Here is a 24,238-nt window from a genome sequence, read left to right as displayed (position 1 = left end):
CTATGAGAAGACATCACCAAGCTGCAGGAGTGGAGCAAAACGTGGCTGCTACAATTCAATAAAGAAAAATGTGAAGTCCTGCACCTTGGGAGGGGATATCCAGCACACCAATACCACATGGGAAACACTCCACTATCCACCACAGAGGCAGAGAAAGACCTGGGAGTGTATGTTACCAGGCTACCAGTGAAGGGATATCCAGCACACCAATACCACATGGGAAACACTCTCCTATCCACCACAGAGCCAGAGAAAGACCTGAGATCATATGTTACCAGGCTACCAGTGAAGGCGGAATCCGTGCCAATCGCAGTGGACGGGTTAAGTGTTTTTTGTCTCACTACAGTAATGAAGGATATTCAATAATGTAGTTAATGCTGCCAAATAAAAAATAAAAAAATTATACATGTGTGCAATGTCTCTCATAATGAAATGTGAAGAGTCCAACATTTTTGTCAATACAGAGGAGCTGATGACTGTTGAAATAGACGGTACAGATCGTGGACTGTTCCCGACCAATTCCATCCCAAAAACCGCCCAAAACCCGCGGTGGTGGCGGGCAGTAGACGTTTATACGCCCAAAGACGCATGTTTAAATGGCGTACAAATAATCTGAACCTTGGTGATAGAAAAGGATTTAAGAATAAGCCAAAAAACTGTGTAATGTGTTGTCTCCTTGGGTTGGTCAGTGAGTGCTCTCCTGAACCCCTTGGCTGTGGATTTCCTACAAGAAGACATCACCAGGCTACAGGAATGGAGCAAAAAGTGGCTGCTACAATTCAGTGAGGAAAAATGCAAAGTCCTGTACCATGGGAGAGTTTATCCAGCATACCAATACCACATGGGAAACACTCCACTATCCACCACAGAGGCAGAGAAGGACCTGGGGCTATATGTGACAGGCTACTAGTGAATGGCGAATCCGTGCCAATCACAGCGGACGGGTTAAAGAAGACTTGAATCACTTTCTGGTGCAGTGTGATGCTTATAGGGAAGAAGGGAGGAAAAATTTAATGTTGCAACGACCCTATGACGAAGACGAGGAAAATATAATCGGAAGACTCCTTTTTGATGAGCAAGTGATTGAACATTCTGGGAAATACGAGAGAAAAAGATAAAATCAATATATAGTGAAGCTAATTCAGATAGAAGACCCAGAGCCAGACCACAAGACCACATCAGGAAGTCCCGATTCGAAGGCAAGACTTCTGCAATCTACTTGAACCTGCAGCAGTAGGACCTGGCTACCCTGAGCAGCACACACCAGCTGAAGCCTACGTGGTGGAACCTTCCCATCACTTGAGCAAAAGGTCAAGACTGGAAAGTTTGGTTTAGTCGGCGCAACATCTGTGGTCATATGCCGGAGAGAGACAGAAGGGGAAGGAATTATAGGAGAAGGGAACAGACCCCAGGAGACGGGACACAACCCCCGATTAATACCTGGTACCCATTCACTGCTGGGGGGTGGACAGGGGCGTAGGGTATCGGAAAAGTTGGAAAGTTTCGTTTAGTCGGCACAACATCTGTGGTCATATGCCGGAGAGAGACAGAAGGGGAAGGAATTATAGGAGAAGGGAACAGACCCCAGGAGACGGGACACAACCCCCGATTAATACCTGGTACCCATTCACTGCTGGGTGGACAGGGGCGTAGGGTATCGGAAAAGCCGCCCAAGTTTTTTCACTCCGCCCGGGAATCGAACCCGGGCTCTCTCGATTGTGAGCCGAGTGTGCTAACCACTGCACCACTAAGCCCCCACTCAAGACTGGAACTAGTGGAATACAGACATTAATCATTGCACGCATTTTGCATCGGCCACTTCCTCCTTCAGTCCATTACAAATTTCTGTTCATCTGCGAGAAAAGCTGCAATATCCCTGTGGTGGTTCAGGCATCTTCGACTCCTTGTAATTTTTATCATGTTCCTTCAGATAATGTTTCTACACTGTACATATGTGTTTATGTGAGACGTTAAAAGCTGCTACTGTACTATTTCCTTGAGTGGTTTAGGCATCTTCCCTTCTACTTTTTTTTCATGTCCCTTCAAAGATGTTTCAACACTGTACGTGTGTGTGTGTGTGTGTGTGTGTGAGAGAGAGAGAGAGAGAGAGAGAGAGAGAGAGAGAGAGAGAGAGAGAGAGAGAGAGAGAGAGACACGACTTCCAGGATACACGTGTCACTACAGGTAAGGAAGCGTTGGCAGCATGGTGACAAACACAGCTGGGTGACATGACGTGCAGCTCACCTTGGACATGACGTGCAGCTCACCTTGGCCAGCACCTCATCCTGTGTTATGAAGGGCAGTCAGTTTCCAGTTTACTAGAGGGATATGACAGTCTGTGATGCAAGGTGAACCCTGCATGGCATGTTTAATATTGTCTTGAGAATTTTAGGTGAGCAACATGAAGAACTTATTATCTATTTGTAAACAGTACTTACTCACTTATTTACTTTGGGTATTGGTTTCACATTAGCTAGTATGGTTCCCGTACTTAATGTAGAACAGTGGTAATTAAAGTGCAGTAGTAACAGGTCCCAGGACACACTCAAGAAGAATGAGAAAAAGATTGTACTATTTATTTGTTGTTCTCTGTGCTACACTTCCCTCCACCACCACACACAGCAGCACAACACAACACCTCAGCGGAAGTGGATCTTCATGTGTTTGGCAATATCATTCTTCAACTTGAAATGTTTCCCACAAACATCACACTTGAACTCTCTCAGGCCAGAGTGTCGGAAGATGTGCTGGTTCAAATGAGACTTAGTACTGAACCTTTTGTCACACTCTGGGCATTCATGAGGTCTTTCACCAGTGTGTGTTAGGGTGTGTTGCTTGAGGGTAATTATCTGGTTGAACTTTTTGCCACACTCTTGGCATTCATGGGGTCTTTCACCAGTGTGTGTAAGGGTATGTGTGTTGAGGTTCTGCTTCGTACTGAAGCTTTTGCCACAGTAATGGCATTCATGAGGTCTTTCACCAGTGTGTGTAAGGGTGTGTTGTTCCAGGTGCTTTTTCAGGGTGAACTTATTGCCACACTCTTGGCATTCATGGGGTCTTTCACCAGTGTGTGTAACGGTGTGTTGTTTCAGGTGCTTTTTCAGGGTAAACTTTTTGCCACACTCTTGGCATTCATGAGGTCTTTCACCAGTGTGTGTAAGGGTGTGTGTGTTGAGGTTCTGTTTTGCAGTGAACTTTTTGCCACACTCTTGGCATTCATGAGGTCTTTCACCAGTGTGTGTAAGGGTGTGTGTGTTGAGGCTCTGTTTTGTAGTGAACTTTTTGCCACACTCTTGGCATTCATGAGGTCTTTCACCAGTGTGTGTAAGGGTGTGTGTGTTGAGGCTCCGTTTTGTAGTGAACTTTTTGCCACACTCTTGGCATTCATGAGATCTTTCACCAGTGTGCGTAAGGATGTGTGTGTTGAGGTTACTTTTCCGGCTGAACTTTTTGCCACACTCTTGGCATTCATGAGGTCTTTCACCAGTGTGTGTTAGGGTGTGTTTGTTGAGGGAACTCTTCAGGCTGAGCTTTTTGCCACACTCTTGGCATTCATGAGTTTTTCCATCAGAGTGTGTGGGTGTAATTGTAGAGGCCGCCCTTCCCAGGGAGTCTTTGGCCACACTCTGGGCACTCATGGTTTCCTTCAGCAGTGAGTGCAAGGCTGTGTCTGGTGAACTTGCTCTCAGTCTCCAATCTTCTCACACTCAAACGTTCCCTTTCCTTTATGGCTGGAGATGCCAGCAGCAAGGTGGTGGTGGTTCACCCCTGATCCTCACACCAGGGGCAGTCTGCTCCTGCTGGTCCCGGCCACTCAGGCTGCTGCCCGGCCCTGCAGCCTCCACTGCAACACTGCTCCTGCTGTGAGGAGGCGGCAGGCCTTGCAGGAACCTCAGGGAAGCTGCAGCGGGCGGCAAGGTTCCCCGACACCACACTCAGGGACCAAGCCAGCAGGCCAGGCGCGGGATGCACCAAGGAGTCCTCAAGTCAGTGGTGCTGAGCACAGCACCCGCCCCAGACCCTCACTTCAGCACCGCTGCCTCTCCTTGCTTCTGCAGTGCCTGGCGGGCTGGTGCTGAGGTGCTGTAAGGTAACGAGGTGCTGGGGGCTGCGAGGTGCTGAGGCAAGCAGCGTCACCCCGCGGCCTCCTCGGTGTAAACACTGGCGCGGCGGCATGGAGGAACAAACACGGAGCCGGAGGTCTCCTTGTTGGGCTTTGTGTCTCTTTCTAGGTCTTCCTCCTCTCGGTCCACTCTTCTTATTCACACACTTTCCTTTTCAATAGTGCGTAACTCTCAGACTTTCTGTTCGTTGCTGAAATCACGCCCTTTTCTCCCAGCACTGCGCCAGCAACACATTCACAGCTTGACAATTCTCTCCGTTTCCTTTTTGTCTCCGTACAGCCAATTAAGGCCTCTCGCAGACCTTGGTACAGCCCCAGCACCGTGCAGACCCCCCGTTGTCTTCCTCTGATGATAATAATAATAATAATAATCTTATTTCACACATCGGCGTATATAAAGGACAGGACAAGTAAACGAGCGCGAACAAGATCGAGATAACTCAAATAGATGACAGCTTAATGATTATTTATGCGTGCACGGCACAGCTATGCACAATGTACCAGCCACGCCCGCCACACACACAGGCCGAGCTGTCTGGCGGAGGTGGTGAGGGAGTTCCCGGATTGTTCCACTCTACTCAGCATTACTATTTCCTCGAGTGGCTCAGGCATCTTCCCTTCTATTTCTTTGTTTCATGTCCCTTCAGAGATGTTTCTACACTGTACGCGCGTGTTTGTGTGTGTGTGACAAGACTTCCAGGATACACGTGTCACTACGGGTAAGGAAGCGTTGCCAGCATGGTGCCAAACACAGCTGGGCGACATGACGTGCAGCTCACCTTGGCCATGACGTGCACCTCACCTTGGCCATGACGTGCAGCTCACCTTGGCCATGACGTGCACCTCACCTTGGCCATGACGTGCAGCTCACCTTGGCCATGACGTGCAGCTCACCTTGGCCATGACGTGCAGCTCACCTTGGACATGACGTGCAGCTCACCTTGGCCATGACGTGCACCTCACCTTGGCCATGACGTGCAGCTCACCTTGGACATGACGTGCAGCTCACCTTGGCCATGACGTGCACCTCACCCTGGACATGACGTGCAGCTCACCTTGGACATGACGTGCAGCTCACCTTGGCCATGACGTGCAGCTCACCTTGGACATGACGTGCAGCTCACCTTGGACATGACGTGCAGCTCACCTTGGACATGACGGCAGCTCACCTTGGACATGACGTGCAGCTCACCTTGGCCATGACGTGCAGCTCACCTTGGCCATGACGTGCAGCTCACCTTGGACATGACGTGCAGCTCACCTTGGCCATGACGTGCAGCTCACCTTGGACATGACGTGCAGCTCACCTTGGCCATGACGTGCAGCTCACCTTGGCCATGACGTGCAGCTCACCTTGGCCATGACGTGCAGCTCACCTTGGCCATGACGTGCAGCTCACCTTGGCCATGACGTGCAGCTCACCCTGGACATGACGTGCAGCTCACCTTGGCCAGCACCTGGTTTGACTGAAGCTCCACGGAAAATTTGGCCAGTGTAATAAATAGCCCTTTTACACTAATTCTCTCTTACACATAGTCCTTAACGCTAACATATATTAACTTATATTAATATGTTAAGGAGAAGTGACGCAGAGATATAGCAATATATAGACCTCTTCAACTCCTTCCTTCCACATCACCCGAAGAAGGAAGAGAAAGAGCAGACCTGGGAACAGTTTGTATGAACCCATGCAGGACCCCGAGGAACCAGCTGATGGACCCACCATTGAACAAGACGAGACAGGGTTGAGAGGTCACAGGGAGAAGGTGAGGAGGGGAACACAACAACACAAAGAAGTACAGTTTTCCCCATAGAAATACAAACACATGGAATGATTATTAAAAGAAGTAGTGGAGGCAAAGAGTTATATTGAAGGCAACACTGGATGGACAGAGGCGTGGAGACAGGACCAGGGGTGTAGCTCAGGCCCTGCATACCACAACTAGGTAAATACATATACATGATGTACAGGAATAAGAATGTACTATTTATTTGTTGTTCTGTGCTACACTTCCCTCCACCACCACACACAGCAGCACAACACAACACCTCAGGGGAAGTGGATCTTCATGTGTTTGGCAATATCCTGCTTCACCTTGAAATGTTTCCCACAAACATCACACTTGAACTCTCTCAGGCCAGAGTGTCGGAAGATGTGCTCGTTCAAATAAGACACAGTACTGAACCTTTTGTCACACTCTGGGCATTCATGAGGTCTTTCACCAGTGTGTGTTAGGGTGTGTTTGTTGAGGCTCTGCTTCATACTGAACTTTTTGCCACACTCACGGCATTCATGAGGTCTTTCACCAGTGTGTGTTAGGGTGTGTGTGTTGAGGCTCTGCTTCGTACTGAACTTTTTGCCACACTCACGGCATTCATGAGGTCTTTCACCAGTGTGTGTTAGGGTGTGTTTGTTGAGGCTCTGCTTCATACTGAACTTTTTGCCACACTCACGGCATTCATGAGGTCTTTCACCAGTGTGTGTAAGGGTGTGTATGTTAAGCTGAATCTTCTGGCTGAACTTTTTGCCACACTCTTGGCATTCATGAGGTCTTTCACCAGTGTGTGTAAGAGTGTGTGTGTTGAGGCCCTGGTTTGTACTGAACTTTTTGCCACACTCTTGGCATTCATGAGGACTTTCACCAGTGTGTGTAAAGGTGTGTTTGTTGAGGGAACTCTTTTCTCTGAACTTTTTGCCACACACTTGGCATTCATGAGGTCTTTCACCAGTGTGTGTAAGGGTGTGTGTGTTGAGGCTCTGTTTTGTAGTGAACTTTTTGCCACACTCTTGGCATTCATGAGGTCTTTCACCAGTGTGTGTAAGGGTGTGTATGTTGAGGGCACTCTTTTCTCTGAACTTTTTGCCACACTCTTGGCATTCATGAGGTCTCTCACCAGTGTGTGTAAGGGTGTGTTTGTTGAGGCTCTGTTTTGTAGTGAACTTTTTGCCACACTCTTGGCATTCATGAGGTCTTTCACCAGTGTGTGTTAGGGTGTGTTTGTTGAGGGAACTCTTCAGGCTGAGCTTTTTGCCACACTCTTGGCACTCATGAGTTTTTCCATCAGAGTGTGTGGGTGTAATTGTAGAGGCCGCCCTTCCCAGGGAGTCTTTGGCCACACTCTGGGCACTCATGGTTTCCTTCAGCAGTGAGTGCAAGGCTGTGTCTGGTGAACTTGCTCTCAGTCTCCAATCTTCTCACACTCAAACGTTCCCTTTCCTTTATGGCTGGAGATGCCAGCAGCAAGGTGGTGGTGGTTCTCCTGATCACCCCTGATCCTCACACCAGGGGCAGTCTGCTCCTGCTGGTCCCGGCCACTCAGGCTGCTGCCCGGCCCTGCAGCCTCCACTGCAACACTGCTCCTGCTGTGAGGAGGCGGCAGGCCTTGCAGGAACCTCAGGGAAGCTGCAGCGGGCGGCAAGGTTCCCCGACACCACACTCAGGGACCAAGCCAGCAGGCCAGGCGCGGGATGCACCAAGGAGTCCTCAAGTCAGTGGTGCTGAGCACAGCACCCGCCCCAGACCCTCACTTCAGCACACTCAGGGACCAAGCCAGCAGGCCAGGCGCGGGATGCACCAAGGAGTCCTCAAGTCAGTGGTGCTGAGCACAGCACCCGCCCCAGACCCTCACTTCAGCACCGCTGCCTCTCCTTGCTTCTGCAGTGCCTGGCGGGCTGGTGCTGAGGTGAGCCAGAATGCGTCACGCCCAAGGAGACTATAATCTTCTTAGGGAGACTATTACTATAGTCTCCCCGGTCACGCCGCGGCCTGCTCGGTGTACACACTGGCGCGGCGGCAAGGAGGAACAAACACGGATGCGGCACTCACTGTACTCTGTTTCTTCTTCTTTTGAGCTGTAACGCTTTGTATCGCTTCTTGTAGGTCCTCCTCCTCTCGTTCCTCTTTTCTTCGTATTCACGCACTTTTCTTTTCAGTATTAAAGTCAGTTATTTTCATTTATTGCAGCATCTGTTGTGCCCTTAATTGTTCCCAGCTCTGCGCCACCAACACTTTCATTCATTCACTCCGTTTCCTTTTAGTCTTTCCAGTACTTTCAAGCAATATATTTTTTCCCATTTCCAGTATTTCCCATCAATATTTCCCCATTTCCCATCCCTTAATTTCTTCCAATTCCCATCAACCCATTTCCAGTATTTCCAAGCATCTATTTCCAGTATTTCCCATCAATATTTCCCCATTTCAAGTATTTCCCATTAATATTACCCCAATTTCCCATCCTTTAATTTATTCCAGTTCCCATCAACCTATTTCCAGTATTTCCAAGCATCTATTTTCAGTATTTCCCATCAATATATTTCTTCTATTTTCAGTATTTCCCATCAATGTATTTCTTGTTACCAGTATTTCCCATCAACATATTTCTTCTATTTCCAGTATTTCCCATCAATATATTTCTTCTATTTCCAGTATTTCCTATCAATATATTTCTTCTATTTCCAGCATTTCCCATCAATATTTCCCCATTTCCAGTATTTCCCATCAATATTTCCCCATTTCCAGTATTTCCCATCAATATATTTCTTCCATTTCCAGTATTTCCCATCAATATATTTCTTCCATTTCCAGTATTTCCCATCAATATATTTCTCCCATTTCCAGTATTTCCCATCAATATATTTCTTCCCTTTCCAGTATTTCCCATCAATATTTCCCCATTTCCAGTATTTCCCATCAATATATTTCTTCCCTTTCCAGTATTTCCCATCAATATTTCCCCATTTCCAGTATTTCCCATCAATATATTTCTTCAATTTCTAGTATTTCCCATCAATATATTTCTTCAATTTCCAGTATTTCCCATCAATATATTTCTTCAATTTCCAGTATTTCCCATCAATATATTTCTTCAATTTCCAGTATTTCCCATCAATATATTTCTCCCATTTCCAGTATTTCCCATCAATATATTTCTCCCATTTCCAGTATTTCCCATCAATATATTTCTTCTATTTCCAGTATTTCCCATCAATATATTTCTTCCATTTCCAGTATTTCCCATCAATATATTTCTCCCATTTCCAGTATTTCCCATCAATATATTTCTTCCATTTCCAGTATTTCCCATCAATATATTTCTTCCATTTCCAGTATTTCCCATCAATATATTTCTTCCATTTCCAGTATTTCCCATCAATATATTTCTTCAATTTCCAGTATTTCCCATCAATATATTTCTTCTATTTCCAGTATTTCCCATCAATATATTTCTTCTATTTCCAGTATTTCCCATCAATATATTTCTTCTATTTCCAGTATTTCCCATCAATATATTTCTTCCATTTCCAGTATTTCCCATCAATATATTTCTTCAATTTCCAGTATTTCCCATCAATATATTTCTTCTATTTCCAGTATTTCCCATCAATATATTTCTTCTATTTCCAGTATTTCCCATCAATATATTTCTTCAATTTCCAGTATTTCCCATCAATATATTTCTTCCATTTCCAGTATTTCCCATCAATATATTTCTCCCATTTCCAGTATTTCCCATCAATATATTTCTTCTATTTCCAGTATTTCCCATCAATATATTTATCCCATTTCCAGTATTTCCCATCAATATATTTCTCCCATTTCCAGTATTTCCCATCAATATATTTCTTCTATTTCCAGTATTTCCCATCAATATATTTCTTCTATTTCCAGTATTTCCCATCAATATATTTCTTCCCTTTCCAGTATTTCCCATCAATATATTTCTTCTATTTCCAGTATTTCCCATCAATATATTTCTCCCATTTCCAGTATTTCCCATCAATATATTTCTCCCATTTCCAGTATTTCCCATCAATATATTTATCCCATTTCCAGTATTTCCCATCAATATATTTCTTCCATTTCCAGTATTTCCCATCAATATTTCCCCATTTCCAGTATTTCCCATCAATATTTCCCCATTTCCAGTGTTTCCCATCAATATATTTCTTCCCTTTCCAGTATTTCCCATCAATATTTCCCCATTTCCAGTATTTCCCATCAATATATTTCTTCTATTTTCAGTATTTCCCATCAATGTATTTCTTATTTCCAGTATTTCCCATCAATATATTTCTTCTATTTCCAGTATTTCCCATCAATATTTCCCCATTTCCAGTATTTCCCATCAATATTTCCCCATTTCCAGTGTTTCCCATCAATATATTTCTTCCCTTTCCAGTATTTCCCATCAATATTTCCCCATTTCCAGTATTTCCCATCAATATATTTCTTCTATTTCCAGTATTTCCCATCAATATATTTCTTCTATTTCCAGTATTTCCCATCAATATATTTCTCCCATTTCCAGTATTTCCCATCAATATATTTCTCCCATTTCCAGTATTTCCCATCAATATATTTCTCCCATTTCCAGTATTTCCCATCAATATATTTCTTCTATTTCCAGTATTTCCCATCAATATATTTCTTCTATTTCCAGTATTTCCCATCAATATATTTCTCCCATTTCCAGTATTTCCCATCAATATATTTCTCCCATTTCCAGTATTTCCCATCAATATATTTCTCCCATTTCCAGTATTTCCCATCAATATATTTCTCCCATTTCCAGTATTTCCCATCAATATATTTCTTCCATTTCCAGTATTTCCCATCAATATATTTCTTCCATTTCCAGTATTTCCCATCAATATTTCCCCATTTCCAGTATTTCCCATCAATATATTTCTTCAATTTCTAGTATTTCCCATCAATATATTTCTCCCATTTCCAGTATTTCCCATCAATATATTTTTTTCTATTTCCAGTATTTCCCATCAATATATTTCTCCCATTTCCAGTATTTCCCATCAATATATTTTTTTCTATTTCCAGTATTTCCCATCAATATATTTCTCCAATTTCCAGTATTTCCCATCAATATATTTTTTTCTATTTCCAGTGTTTCCCATCAATATATTTCTTCTATTTCCAGTATTTCCCATCAATATATTTCTTTTATTTTCAGTATTTCCCATCAATATTACCCAAATTTCCCATCCTTTAATTTCTTCCAGTTCCCATCAACCTATTTCCAGTATTTCCAAGCATCTATTTTCAGTATTTCCCATCAATATTTCCCCATTTCCAGTATTTCCCATCAATATATTTCTCCCATTTCCAGCATTTCCCATCATTCTATCTCCTCAGTTTCCCAATTTCCCATCACTTAAGTTAACAGTAAAGTATAGAAATTGTGATTAGATTTTTATTATGTGTGTGTGTGTGTGTGTGTGTGTGTGTGTGTGTGTGTGTGTGTGTGTGTGTGTGTGTGTGTGTGTGTGTAAATTTTATATATATATATATATATATATATATATATATATATATATATATATATATATATATATATATATATATATATATATATATATATATATATATATATATATATATATATATATATACATGTACACAGCATTTTGTCAATATATATTTTTTGTTTGTTTGTTAAAGTATAAATTCCGACCATGTTTTGTCTACTCCAAAAAAAAATGTATAAAAATGACTGTCTTTTCTCTATGTGTGAAAATATACATAAAACAAACTTATTTATTTTGCTTCTTCCTGTACTAAAAGGCAAGGTATTAATTCATGTTCCCATTCCTCTTAATTCCTATTCCTTTTTCATGTACTAAAAACATATTATAATTTATCTCTCTAGTATATGTCAACACCACCAAATTCCCTTCCTTCCTTTCCTTTCCTTTCCTTTCCTTCCTTCCTTCCTTCCTTTATTTCCTTTCCCTTCCTTTCCTTTCCTCTCCTTTCCCATCCTTTCCTTCCTTTCCTTTCCTTTCCTTTCCTTTCCTTCACCTCCTCCTCCTCCTCTTCCTCCACCCTCACCACCACTTCTAACACCACTTTCACCTCTGCACACCACCACCACAGGGACACGCGCACCTCTTCAGCTTCCTCCTGCCCCAGCGTGACAGCCGACAGAGTGCCAGGAGAGTGAAGAGGAGGAGGGAGAGGGCCAGAGTTGGTGCCCAGATGATAACGGGTAGCAGGGTGGAAGGGACTCGCTGGCACCTCTGTCCTATGCATATCTGTGAATGGGTATGTGTGTGGATGGGTAGGAATGAGAAGGGATGGGAAGGGATGGGATGGGATGGGATGGGATAGGATGGGATGGGATGGGATGGGAAGGGATAGGATGGGATGGGAAGGGTAGGGATGGGATGGGATAGGAAGGGATGGGATGGGCTGGGCAGGGATGGGATGGGATGGGAAGGGATGGGATGGGATGGGAAAGGAGGGATGTGTGTGTCCCTCTTTCTCTCTCTCTACTAAATCCCTTCCCATCCCTTCCCTTCTCTTCCTTTCCCTTCCCTTCCCTTCCTTTCCCTTCCCTTCTCTTTCCTTCTCCTTCCCCTTCCCTCACATCTTCCTATATTCTCTCTCTCCTACCCTCCTCCTCCTTCTTCCCTTCCCTTCCCTTCCCATCCCATCCCATCCCATCCCTCAGCGTTCTTAATCTAACTTTCCTTTCCTTTCTGTTCCTTCCCCTTCCCTTCCCATCCCATCCCCTCCCTTCCCTTCCCTTCCCATCCCATCCCATCCCATCCCTTCCCATCCCATCCCTCCTTACCTTCCCATCCCCACACTTGGTGCCATCCGGAGTCAACCACACCCTTCCAAGGTAGTCCGGGTGAGCCAGGATGAAGCTACACCCATTCACCCGCCCGGCTTGGAGGAAGGGTGACAGCAAGGGTGACTGGGGGGCTGCGGGGGGGGCGTCCTGGCAGAGAAGGGTGCCACACTGTGCGTCTCTGTAGGGGTGAGATTGAGAGGAGATAGGGTGAAGTATGAGGTGAGGAAAAGTTAAGGGAGAAAAAGGGTGAGATAGGGTGGATTGGAGGGTGAGACAGGGTGATTTAGGGTGATGAAAAGTATATATGAGAAATAAATATGAAAAAGGGTGAGAAAGAGATTGGAAACAGGGTGATGAAGGGTGAGAAACAGAGTGGAAACAGGGTGAATTTAGGGTGATTTAGGGTGACAAAAAATTAATAAATGAGAAATAAATGAGAAAAAGGGTGACAAACAGACATAGCCGGGCACGATAACAGAAAACCTTATTCCCGATACCCGATAACTGATAATGAAAAACCTTATTGGTGATAACCGATATTCATTAACTGGACACACAAATATAGGCGATAACCGATACCCGATATAAATCCACAATTCCGATACTAGCTAGCGATAAGTCCGATAGGTGAAAACAATACTATATTGATATTTCAAATAAAAAATATAGATGAATTCAAATGTTCATTATCTGTATTTTATAAAACTTACAAAACCTGAAAACCACACGTTGACGCGTACCTTTGGACGGTAATACTGGAAACCCTGAACCTGTTGTGTTATTTGGCGTCCCCGCTGTCAACGCTTGTGTTTACAAACACTGGTCTCTCGTGAACGGTGCATGCTCAGACCAGCAAGCCTAGACCTGTACAGTCTCACAAAGCTTGTTAACCGTAATTAAGAGTTGCTGGAAGGCTGAATCAGACATACAGTACCACCATCCTCGCTGTTTCTAGAACGACACTCTGTACGAGTTGTATTTATATGTACAGAGTGTCGTTCAGCGAGGATGGTGGTACTGTATGTCTGATTCAGCCTTCCAGCAAAGCTTTGTGAGACTGTACAGGGCTACGCTTACTGGTCTGAACATGCGCAGTTCACGAGAGACCAGTGTTTGTAAACAAAAGCGCCAGCTTTTGACGATGGGACACCAAATAACACAACACCGGGTGCCTTCAATACCATGGCATGCTCACAAACCAATATGGAATATCAAATTTGAGGCAGTGAATAATCATTTTTGGGGCAAAGGTAAATGATTTTTCTCTTTGATATATTGATTTTTGAGTAACATAAAAAATAACCAAGTGTTTTAATGTTGATGATCTAAGTATGAAACCTCTTCACCGGAGATATTTCACACCCCAAAGTTTTTTCACACAACACCGGGCCATGCATGCGCAGTAGGGAGAAAAAAGTATCGATGATCGCGAGTTTGCTTACAAAAGTAACGAAGATACCGATATATATTTAAATAAGTCGCGGATGGCCGATAACCCGATTTTGTTATCAGCAATAAAGTATCGCGATAACTTACCACGATAACGCCCAGCTATGCACACAGAGTGGAAACAGAGTGAGACAGGGTGGTTTTGGGGTGAGACAGGGTGATTTAGGGTGATGAAAAATAAATATGAGAAAAAGCGTAAGAAACAGATTGGAAACAGGGTGAGACAGGGTGGTTTTGGGGTGAGATAGGGTGATTTAGGGTGATGAAAAATAAATATGAGAAAAAGGGCGAGAAACAGATTGGAAACAGGGTGAGACAGGGTGGTTTTGGGGTGAGATAGGGTGATTTAGGGTGATGAAAAATAAATATGAGAAAAAGGGTGAGAAACAGATTGGAAACAGGGTGAGACAGGGTGGTTTTGGGGTGAGATAGGGTGATGAAAAATAAATATGAGAAAAAGGGTGAGAAACAGATTGGAAACAGGGTGAGACAGGGTGGTTTTGGGGTGAGATAGGGTGATTTAGGGTGATGAAAAATAAATATGAGAAAAAGCATGAGAAACAGATTGGAAACAGGGTGAGACAGGGTGGTTTTGGGGTGAGATAGGGTGATTTAGGGTGATGAAAAATAAATATGAGAAAAAGCGTGAGAAACAGATTGGAAACAGGGTGAGACAGGGTGGTTTTAGGGTGAGATAGGGTGATTTAGGGTGATAAAAAATAAATATGAGAAAAGGGTGAGAAACAGATTGGAAACAGGGTGAGACAAATTGGTTTTGGGGTGAGATAGGGTGATTTAGGGTGATGAAAAATAAATAAATATGAGAAAAAGGGTGAGAAACAGATTGGAAACAGGGTGAGACAGGGTGGTTTTGGGGTGAGATAGGGTGATTTAGGGTGATGAAAAATAAATATGAGAAAAAAGGTGAGAAACAGATTGGAAACAGGGTGAGACAGGGTGGTTTTGGGGTGAGATAGGGTGATTTAGGGTGATGAAAAATAAATATGAGAAAAAGGGTGAGAAACAGATTGGAAACAGGGTGAGACAGGGTGGTTTTGGGGTGAGATAGGGTGATTTAGGGTGATGAAAAATAAATATGAGAAAAAGGGTGAGAAACAGATTGGAAACAGAGTGCGTGACAGGGTGGAAACAGGGTGACGAAAAATTAATATAAGAGAAATAAAGTCAATAAAAAATGCATAAAAATAATGATGATAAAAATAAATAAAATAAATATTCATAAATTCTTACCTCTTGGAGCAAGCCTCGAGCCCTCCTCCACCACCACCACCACCACCACCAGCGCCACCACCACCACCGCCACCACCACCACCACCACCACCACCACCACCACCACCATAGCCACAGTTTCCAGTCTCATCTCCCGCCACGTTCTGCCGGAGGTGTTGGGCGGAGGTGCAAGGTGTCGCGCCCGCCCCCCACACCTGCCCGCACCTCATCCACGCACTCCCACACTCACCCTGGTAACAGTAGCCCTGGAAGAGTGTTGTTGTTATGAGTGTTATATTCCGTAGCTAACACATGACAGCGCACACATAATAATAATAATAATAATAATAATAATAATAATAATAATAATAATAATAATAATAATAATAATAATAAAAACCTTCTTCCCTTCCCCTTCTTCCCTCTTTCCTTCCTCTAAATCTCCTCTCTTCCCTTCCATACCCTTCCCTTTTAATCCATTCTCCTTCCTCCCCTTCCCTTCCCTTCCTTTCTCTTCCCTTCCCTTCCCTTCCTTTCCTTTTCCTTCCATACCCTTTCCTTTCCTTCCCTTCCCTTCTCTTCCCTTCCCTTCCTTCCCATCCATACCCTTTCCTTCCCTTCCGTTCCCTCTCCCACACCCTCCTCTCTCTTCCTCCTCCTCCACTCACCTTCCCATCATCACAGGGAGTCCCATCTTCCACCCATACATCCGCAGGGCAGTCTCCACCCACCCCATCACAGGTTTCCCCTACGTCACAACCAGAGAGCGCAGGGCGGCACACAATGGAATGGGAGATTGCGTAGGGGTGACAGGTCTGTGGGGGGCGGGGGGGGAGGGGGGGGGGATAATTGTAATAGTAGTAGTAGTAGAAGTAGTAGTAGTAGTAGTAGTAGTAGTAGTAGTAGTAGTAGTAGTAATACCCACCTCTATATTGCAACAAGGTCCACTCCCACAACTTGCATTTTCCGCCAATCCACAATTCCATCCATTACAGCAATCGTGGGGGCAGGAGTGGGTGGGTCCGCAGTCGCACTCTTCCGCCCCCTCCACCACCCCATCTCCACAGCCCCCCACCCCCTCCGCCTTATGCTCTGGGCGGCGGAGGCAGGTCAGTCTTGCGGAGGGCAGAAGAAGGGTTATGTTGGCTAGGCTACAGTTGCTCCACCTGGTGCGGACTCTGTTGGTGGAAGGAGGTGGAGGATTAGGTGGAGGAGGTGGTGGAGGGAAGACGAGCATGTGGGTGGAGGAGAAACTTTGTGGAGAAGAATGTGCATGGGAAGGAAGAAAGAGGTGGAGGAGGAGGAGGAGGAGGAGGAGGAGGAGGAGGAGGAGAGAAGTGGATAGAATATATAAGAAAAAAAACATAATCTCTCTCTCTCTCTCTCTCTCTCTTCCTTCTTCTCCTCTTCTTCTTCTTCTTCTTCTTCCATCAATTATTTTAACTTTTCCTCCTCTTCCTCTCTTCTCTCTCTTCCTCCTCCTCCTCCTCCTCCTCCTCTTCCTTCCTTTACTTTCTCTTCTTCCTCCCTCCTCCTCCTCCTCCTCCTCCTCTTCCTTCCTTCCCTTTCCTTCTTCTCTATCCTTCCTTCCTCCTCCTCCTCCTCCTCTTCCGTCCTTCCCTTCCCTTCTTCTCTCTCTTCTTCCTCCTCCTCCTCCTCCTCTTCCTTCCTTCCCTTTCCTTCTTCTCTCTCTTCTTCCTTCCTTCCCTTCCCTTCTTCTCTCTCTTCTTCCTTCCTCCTCCTCCTCTTCCTTCCTTCCCTTTCCTTCTTCTCTCTTCTTCCTCCTCCTCCTCTTCCTCCCCTCTCTCTTCCCTTCCTTCCCTTCCCTTCTTCTCTCTCTTCTTCCTCCTCCTCTTCCTTCCTTCCTTCCCTTCCTTTATACTTTCTCTTCTTCCTTCCTCCTCCTCCTCTTCCTTCCTTCCCTTTCCTTCTTCTCTATCCTTCCTTTATCCTCCTCCTCCTCCTCTTCCTTCCTTCCTTCCCTTCCCTTCTTCTCTCTTCTTCCTTCCTCCTCCTCCTCCTCTTCCTTCCTTCCCTTCCCTTTCTCTCTATCCTTCCTTCCTCTTCCTCCTCCTCCTCCTCACCTTCCTCTTCCTCCCAGCATGATACAGTCCTTCTCCTCACAGCCGCATCCAGGTAGGTCATCCAGCTCGTTAAGGCCCAGGTCACGCCCCAGGAGGTGGGTTACTACGCTCGCCACATGCCTGACGTCACGGCCACCCCTTGGAGCTGATGTTACGCCCGCTGAGAATGACCTGTGTGGAGGGAGGGGGGGGATAAGGAGGGGGAGTGTGTGTGTATATATGTGTGTGTGTGTGTGTGTGTCTCTCTCTCTCTCTCTCTCTCTCTCTCTCTCTCTCTCTCTCTCTCTCTCTCTCTCTCTCTCTCTCTCTCTCTCTCTCTCTCTCTCTCTCTCTCTCTCTCTCTCTCTTCCTCCTCCTCCTCCTTTTTCCTAAATATTCTAATGTAACTCTTCTTCTCCTCTCTCCTCCTCCTCCTCCTCCTCCTCTTCCAGTTCTTCTTCTTCCTCCTCCTCCTCCTCCAATCCTTCTTCTTCTTCCTCCTCTTCCTCCTTCTCATATAACAATTTTTCCTCTCCTCCTCCTCCTCCTCAACCCCTTAATATCTTCTTCTTCTTCCTCCTCCTCCTCCTCCTCCAATCCTTCTTCTTCTTCCTCCTGTTTCCTTCTCTTATAACAATCTTTCCTCTCCTCCTCCTCCTCCTCCTCCTCCTCAACCCCTAACCTAACTTCTTCCTCCTCCTCCTCCTCTTCCACATCCTCCACTCACCCACACATGCCCGCCAGCGTTCCCACACCTTCCACACCCGTCACCTCCACACCCGTCAGCAGCAGAAGGAAGTCCACGGGCAGGTTTGGGTACACCTTCTGGAGGGTCGGCAGGAAGGTGTGTAAATTGGTCAGGGTCTCGTTAAGGTCAGAGGTCACCTGGATCTTGTTTCCTGTACTCCATATTTCCAGGTGGGTCAGAAGGGCCATCATGTGGAGTGGGCGGAAGAGCTGTAATGGTGGTGGAAGTGGTGGTAGTAGTAGTAGTAGTAGTAGTAGTAGTAGTAGTAGTAGGAGGAGGAGGAGGAGGAGAGGAGGGAGGAGGGAAAGGAAAGAGAAAAGAAAGAATTAGCAAGGAGAGAGAGAGAGAGAGAGAGAGAGAGAGAGAGAGAGAGAGAGAGAGAGAGAGAGAGAGAGAGAAAATGAAGAAAACAACAACAAAAAAATTAATGAGAGAAAGTGGAGAGAAAATAAAGAGAAGAAGAAGAAGAGAGAGAGAGAGAGAGAGAGAGAGAGAGAGAGAGAGAGAGAGAGAGAGAGAGAGAGAGAGAGAGAGAGAAATAAAAATAAAAGAAATAAAAAGAATACCGTAATTAGTAATCCACAAACAACAACAACAACAATAATAATAATAATAATAATAATAATAATAATAATAATAATAATAATAATAATAATAATACTTACCAAATTCACCTCATTCATAAGACTCCTAACAAACATCGTAGTAGTAGTAGTAGTAGTAGCAGTAGTAGTAGTAGTAGTAGTAGTAGTAGTGGAGTTCCCCATATTGGTGGTGGCCGCAATGAAGTTGTGGAGCGCCTCATCCACCACCACCACCACCTCCACGATGCTAGTGTTCCGCTGGGTCCACAGATGACCTCCACTTGGTGACCCGCCCATGACCTGACCAGCCACCCCCAGGACTATGATGGCCCAGAGGTAGTTAGCCATGCACACACATCTGCCATCTTCCCATAATTAACTAGCCAAATAAAGGGTAATTAGAGGGAACCGCAGAGTAATTAGGACACACGGGCATTAATTAAGACATAAAATACTATCTCTGTTAATTAGAACCCAAAATAATTCCTCTATGTTAAGAAAAAATGGAAAAATCTTGAAAGTTTTCACACCAAATTTCTGTCATGGTTGCCCTTCCTCTGCCACCCTCCCATAATTAACTAGCAAAAGTAAGGGTAATTAGAGGAAGACACAGGATAATTATAGGTCACAGTTATGAAGAAAGACCTAATCTACCTTTCCTGTTAATTAGAAGCAGAAACAACGCCGCTAAATAAAGAAAAAATGTAAAAATGATAAAACTTTCCACACCAAATACCTGTCATGGCCGCCTCTCCTCTGCCACCCTCCCATAATTAACTAGCAAAAGTAAGGGTAATTAGAGGAAGACACAGGATAATTACAGGTCACAGTTATGAAGAAAGACCTAATGTATCTTTACTGTTAATTAGAAGCAGAAACAACGCCGCTAAATAAAGAAAAAATGGAATTATGATAAAACTTTCCACACCAAATTCCTGTCATGGCTGCCTCTCCCCCGCCACCCTCCCATAATTAACTAGCAAAAATAAGGGTAATTAGAGGATGACGCAGGGTAATTAGGGCACAAAGATATGAAGAAAGAACTAATATATCTTTCCTGTTAATTAGAAGCAGAAACAACGCCGCTAAATATAGAAAAAGTGGAATAATTATAAAACTTTCTCACCAAATTCCTGTCATGGCCGCCTCTCCTCTGCCACCCTCCCATAATTAACTAGCAAAAATAAGGGTAATTAGAGGATGACGCAGGGTAATTAGGGCACAAAGATATGAAGAAAGAACTAATATATCTTTCCTGTTAATTAGAAGCAGAAACAACGCCGCTAAATAAAGAAAAAATGGAATTATGATAAAACTTTCCGCACCAAATACCTGTCATGGCCGCCTCTCCTCCGCCTCCCTCCCATAATTAACTAGCAAAAATAAGGGTAATTAGAGGAAGACGCAGGGTAATTAGGGCACAAAGATATGAAGAAAGAACTAACATATCTTTCCTGTTAATTAGAAGCAGAAACAACGCCGCTAAATATAGAAAAAGTGGAATAATTATAAAACTTTCTCACCAAATTCCTGTCATGGCCGCCTCTCCTCTGCCACCCTCCCATAATTAACTAGCAAAAGTAAGGGTAATTAGAGGAAGACACAGGATAATTATAGGTCACAGTTATGAAGAAAGACCTAATGTACCTTTACTGTTAATTAGAAGCAGAAACAACGCCGCTAAATAAAGAAAAAATGGAATTATGATAAAACTTTCCCAACCAAATACCTGTCATGGCCGCCTCTCCCCCGCCACCCTCCCATAATTAACTAGCAAAAATAAGGGTAATTAGAGGAAGACACAGGATAATTATAGGTCACAGTTATGAAGAAAGACCTAATGTATCTTTCCTGTTAATTAGAAGCAGAAACAACGCCGCTAAATATAGAAAAAGTGGAATAATTATAAAACTTTCTCACCAAATTCCTGTCATGGCCGCCTCTCCTCCGCCTCCCTCCCATAATTAACTAGCAAAAATAAGGGTAATTAGAGGAAGACACAGGATAATTATAGGTCACAGTTATGAAGAAAGACCTAATGTACCTTTACTGTTAATTAGAAGCAGAAACAACGCCGCTAAATATAGAAAAAATGCAATAATGATGAAACTTTCCGCACCAAAACCCTTCCTGTTGTTGTTGTCGGTGCGTTCGAGAAAGCGTAAACAAACAAAAAATCATGAATATTGTTGAATTAAGTGGAAAGTTACTTATAATTACACAAAAACTTACTTATAATAATTGTTTGAGTGTTTATTTGATACTTTGAGAGGCTGCATGAGTCTAGAAAGTGATTTTAATGTAGATGTGCAGTGTAGGCCTATGAACTCAAAATAGACTAATACCGCCAAATTACATATATAGTTACTTATAACTATACCGAGACTTACTTATAATAATTTCTTGTGTTTATTTGATGTGCATGTATAGGCCTATGAATTCAAAAACGATTGTCCGAAATTATATAGTTACTTATAATTACACCAAGACTTACTTATAATAATTGTTTAAGTGATTATTTGATACTTTGAAAGGCTGTGTTTGTCCAGAAAGCGATTTTAATGTAATGTGAGTGTAGGCCTATGAATTCAAAAAAAGATTAATGTCCAAATTATATATATATTAACTTATAATTACACCCAGACTTACTTATAATAATTGTTTGAATGTTTATTTAATACTTTGAAAGGCTGTATTAGTCCAGTAAATGATTTTAATGTAATTTGCGTGTAGGCCTATGAATTCAAAATACATTAATATGACCAAATTACAAATATGGTTACTTATAATTACAGTGAGACTTACTTATAATAGTTGTTTGAGTGTTTATTTGATGTGAATGTATAGGCCTATGAATTCAAAATAAATTGTCCGAAATTATATATATGGTTATTTATAATTACACCAAGATTTACTTATAATAATTGTTTGAGTGATTATTTGATACTTTGAAAGGCTGTATTAGTCCAGAAAGCGATTTTAATGTAATTTGAGTGTAGGCCTATGAATTCAAAATAGATCAATGTCCAAATTATATATATGGTTACTTATAATTACACCGAGACTTACTTATAATCATAGTTTGAGTGTTTATTTGATACTTTGAGAGAGAGAGCGATTTTAATGCAATATGAATATGTAGGCCTATGAATTCGAAATGGATTAATAAGTCTAAATTATAGTTGCTTATAATTACACCGAGACTTACTTATAATAATTGTTTGAGTGTTTAATTGATACTCTGAGAGGTTATATATGAGTTTGGTAATGGGACTGGTAGATAGTGGAAGGTTGGTAATAGGACTGGTGGATAGGGAAGGGTTGGTAATGGGACTGGTGGATGGGGAAACGATTGGTAATGGGACTGGTGGATGGGGGAAGGTTGTTAATGGGACTGGTGGATGGGGAAGAGATTGGTAATGGGACTACAGTGGATGGGGAAGAGTTGGTAATGGGACTGGTGGATAGGGAAGGGGTTGGTAATACTGGGAGTGGTGGATGGGGGCCGTTGGTAATGGGACTGGTGGATGGGGGAAGGATTAGTGCAATGGGACAGTGGGTCTGGGGAAGGGTTGGTAATGGGACTGGTGGATAGGGGAAGGGTTGGTAATGGGACTGTTGGATAGCGGAAGGTTAGTGGTAGGATGGATAGAGGAAGAGTTGTTATGCGGGACTGATGGATAAGGAAAGAGGTTGGCAATGGGACTGGTATATAGGGAAGGATTAGTAATGGGACAGGTGGATAGAAGGGTTGGTAATGGGACTGCTGGATGTGGAAGGATTGGTAATGGGACTGGTGGATACGGGGGAAGGGTTGGTGTGGGACTGGTGGATGAGGGAAGGGGTTGGTAATGGGACTGGTGGATACGAGGGAAGGACAGTAATGGGACTGGTGGATAGGGAAGGATTAGTAATGTGACTGGTGGATAGGGAAGGGTTGGTAATGGGACTGGTGGATAGGGAAGGGTTGAGTAATGGAACTGGTGGATGGGGAAGGAAGTTGAGTGTGGGACTGGTGGATAGGGGAAGGATTGGTAATGGGACTGATTGGATGGGGGGAAGGATTGGTAATGGGACTGGTGGATGGGGAAGGGTTGGTAATGGGACTGGTTGGATTGGGGGGAAGAGGGTTAAGTAATGGGACTGGTGGATAGGGAAGGATTGGTAATGGGACTGGTGGATAGGGAAAGGTTTAAAGTGATAAGGACTGGTGGGTGGGGAAAAGGGTTGGTAATGGGACTGGTGGATAGGGGAAGGATTGGTAATGGGACTGGTGGATGGGGAAGGGTTGGTAATGGGACTGGTGGATGGGGAAGGATTGGTAATGGGACTGGTGGATGGGGAAGGGGTTGAGGTAATGGGACAGGTGGATGGGGAAGAGTTGGTAATGGGACTGGTGGATGGGGGAAGGATGGGTAATGGGACTGGTGGATGGGGAAAGGTTGAGTGATGGGACAGGTGGATAGAGGAAGGATTGGTAATGGGGTTCAGTGAATAAAGGGAAGGGTTGAGTAATGGGACAGGTGGATGGGGAAGGATTGGTGTGGGACTGGTGGATGGGGGAGGGCTGATGTGAAAATGGGACTGGTGGATGGGGAAGGATTGAGTAATGGGACTGGTGGATAGGGAAGGATTGGTAATAGGACTGGTGGATAGGGGAAGGGTTAGTGAAAATGGGACTGGTGGATAGGGGAAGGATTGGTAATGGGACTGGTGGATAGGGGAGGAGTTGGTAATGGGACAGGTGGATAGGGGAAGGGTTGGTAATGGGACTGGTGGATAGTGGACGGGTTGGTAATGGGACTGGTGGATGGGGAAGGATTGGTGATAGGACAGGTGGATGGGGAAGGATTGGTAATGGGACTGGTGGATAGGGGGAGGGTTGAAATTAATGGGACTGGTGGATGGGGGAAGGGTTGGTAATGGGACTGGGTGGATGGGGAAGGATTAGTAATGGGACTGGTGGATGGGGGAAGGGTTGGTGGTGGGACTGGTGGATGGGGAAAGGTTGAGGTAATGGGACTGGTGTTGGATGGGGAAGGATTGGTAATGGGACTGGTGGATGGGGAAGGATTGGTAATGGGACTGGTGGATGGGGAAGGGGTTGGTAATGGGTCAGATTGGATGGGGAAGGATTGGTAATCTGGGACGGGTGGATGGGGGAAGGGGTTGGTAATGGGACTGGTGGATAGGGAAGGATTGGTAGCTGGGACAGGTGGATAGGGGGGGAAGGATTGGTAATGGGACTGGTGGATAGGGGAAGGATTGAGTAATGGGACTGGTGGATAGGGAAAAGGATTAGTAATGCGGACCGGTGGATAGGGAAGAGGAGTTGGTAATGGGACTGGTGGATAGGGAAGGGGTTGGTAATGGGACTGAGGTGGATGGGGAAAGGATTGAGCAATGGGACTGGAGGGATGGGGGAAGGATTGGTAATGGGACTGGT

The 24,238-nt window shown here is 44.3% G+C and overlaps 2 protein-coding genes across 3 annotated transcripts; both read right to left on the bottom strand.

Moving 5' to 3' along the window:
• Positions 1-2,562: 2,562 nt before the first annotated feature.
• On the bottom strand, positions 2,563-7,256 carry LOC126988573 (zinc finger protein 157-like). Its single transcript, XM_050846906.1, has 2 exons — positions 6,219-7,256; positions 2,563-2,684 (listed from the first exon to the last, which is right to left on the bottom strand). The coding sequence occupies exons 1-2, from the start codon at positions 7,254-7,256 to the stop codon at positions 2,640-2,642; spliced, it is 1,083 nt and encodes a 360-aa protein (XP_050702863.1). The 3' UTR covers positions 2,563-2,639.
• A 4,262-nt stretch (positions 7,257-11,518) lies between these two features.
• On the bottom strand, positions 11,519-22,055 carry LOC126988570 (disintegrin and metalloproteinase domain-containing protein 33-like). Of its 2 annotated transcripts, XM_050846900.1 has the most exons (9): positions 20,912-22,055; positions 18,874-19,171; positions 18,188-18,417; positions 17,482-17,652; positions 16,323-16,575; positions 16,066-16,212; positions 15,419-15,663; positions 12,716-12,896; positions 11,519-12,173 (listed from the first exon to the last, which is right to left on the bottom strand). In XM_050846900.1, the coding sequence occupies exons 2-9, from the start codon at positions 19,138-19,140 to the stop codon at positions 11,991-11,993; spliced, it is 1,677 nt and encodes a 558-aa protein (XP_050702857.1). In that variant the 5' UTR covers positions 19,141-19,171; positions 20,912-22,055; the 3' UTR covers positions 11,519-11,990. The 2 variants fall into 2 exon arrangements, with proteins under 2 accessions (XP_050702857.1, XP_050702858.1); XM_050846901.1 differs by lacking the exon at positions 16,066-16,212.
• Between the last annotated feature and the right edge of the window lie 2,183 nt (positions 22,056-24,238).

The sequence above is a fragment of the Eriocheir sinensis genome, chromosome 69, assembly GCF_024679095.1.
Source record: "Eriocheir sinensis breed Jianghai 21 chromosome 69, ASM2467909v1, whole genome shotgun sequence".
NCBI lineage: Eukaryota > Metazoa > Arthropoda > Malacostraca > Decapoda > Varunidae > Eriocheir > Eriocheir sinensis.
Note: the sequence above shows the minus strand (reverse complement) of the source record. Positions and strands in the feature narration are given on the sequence as shown.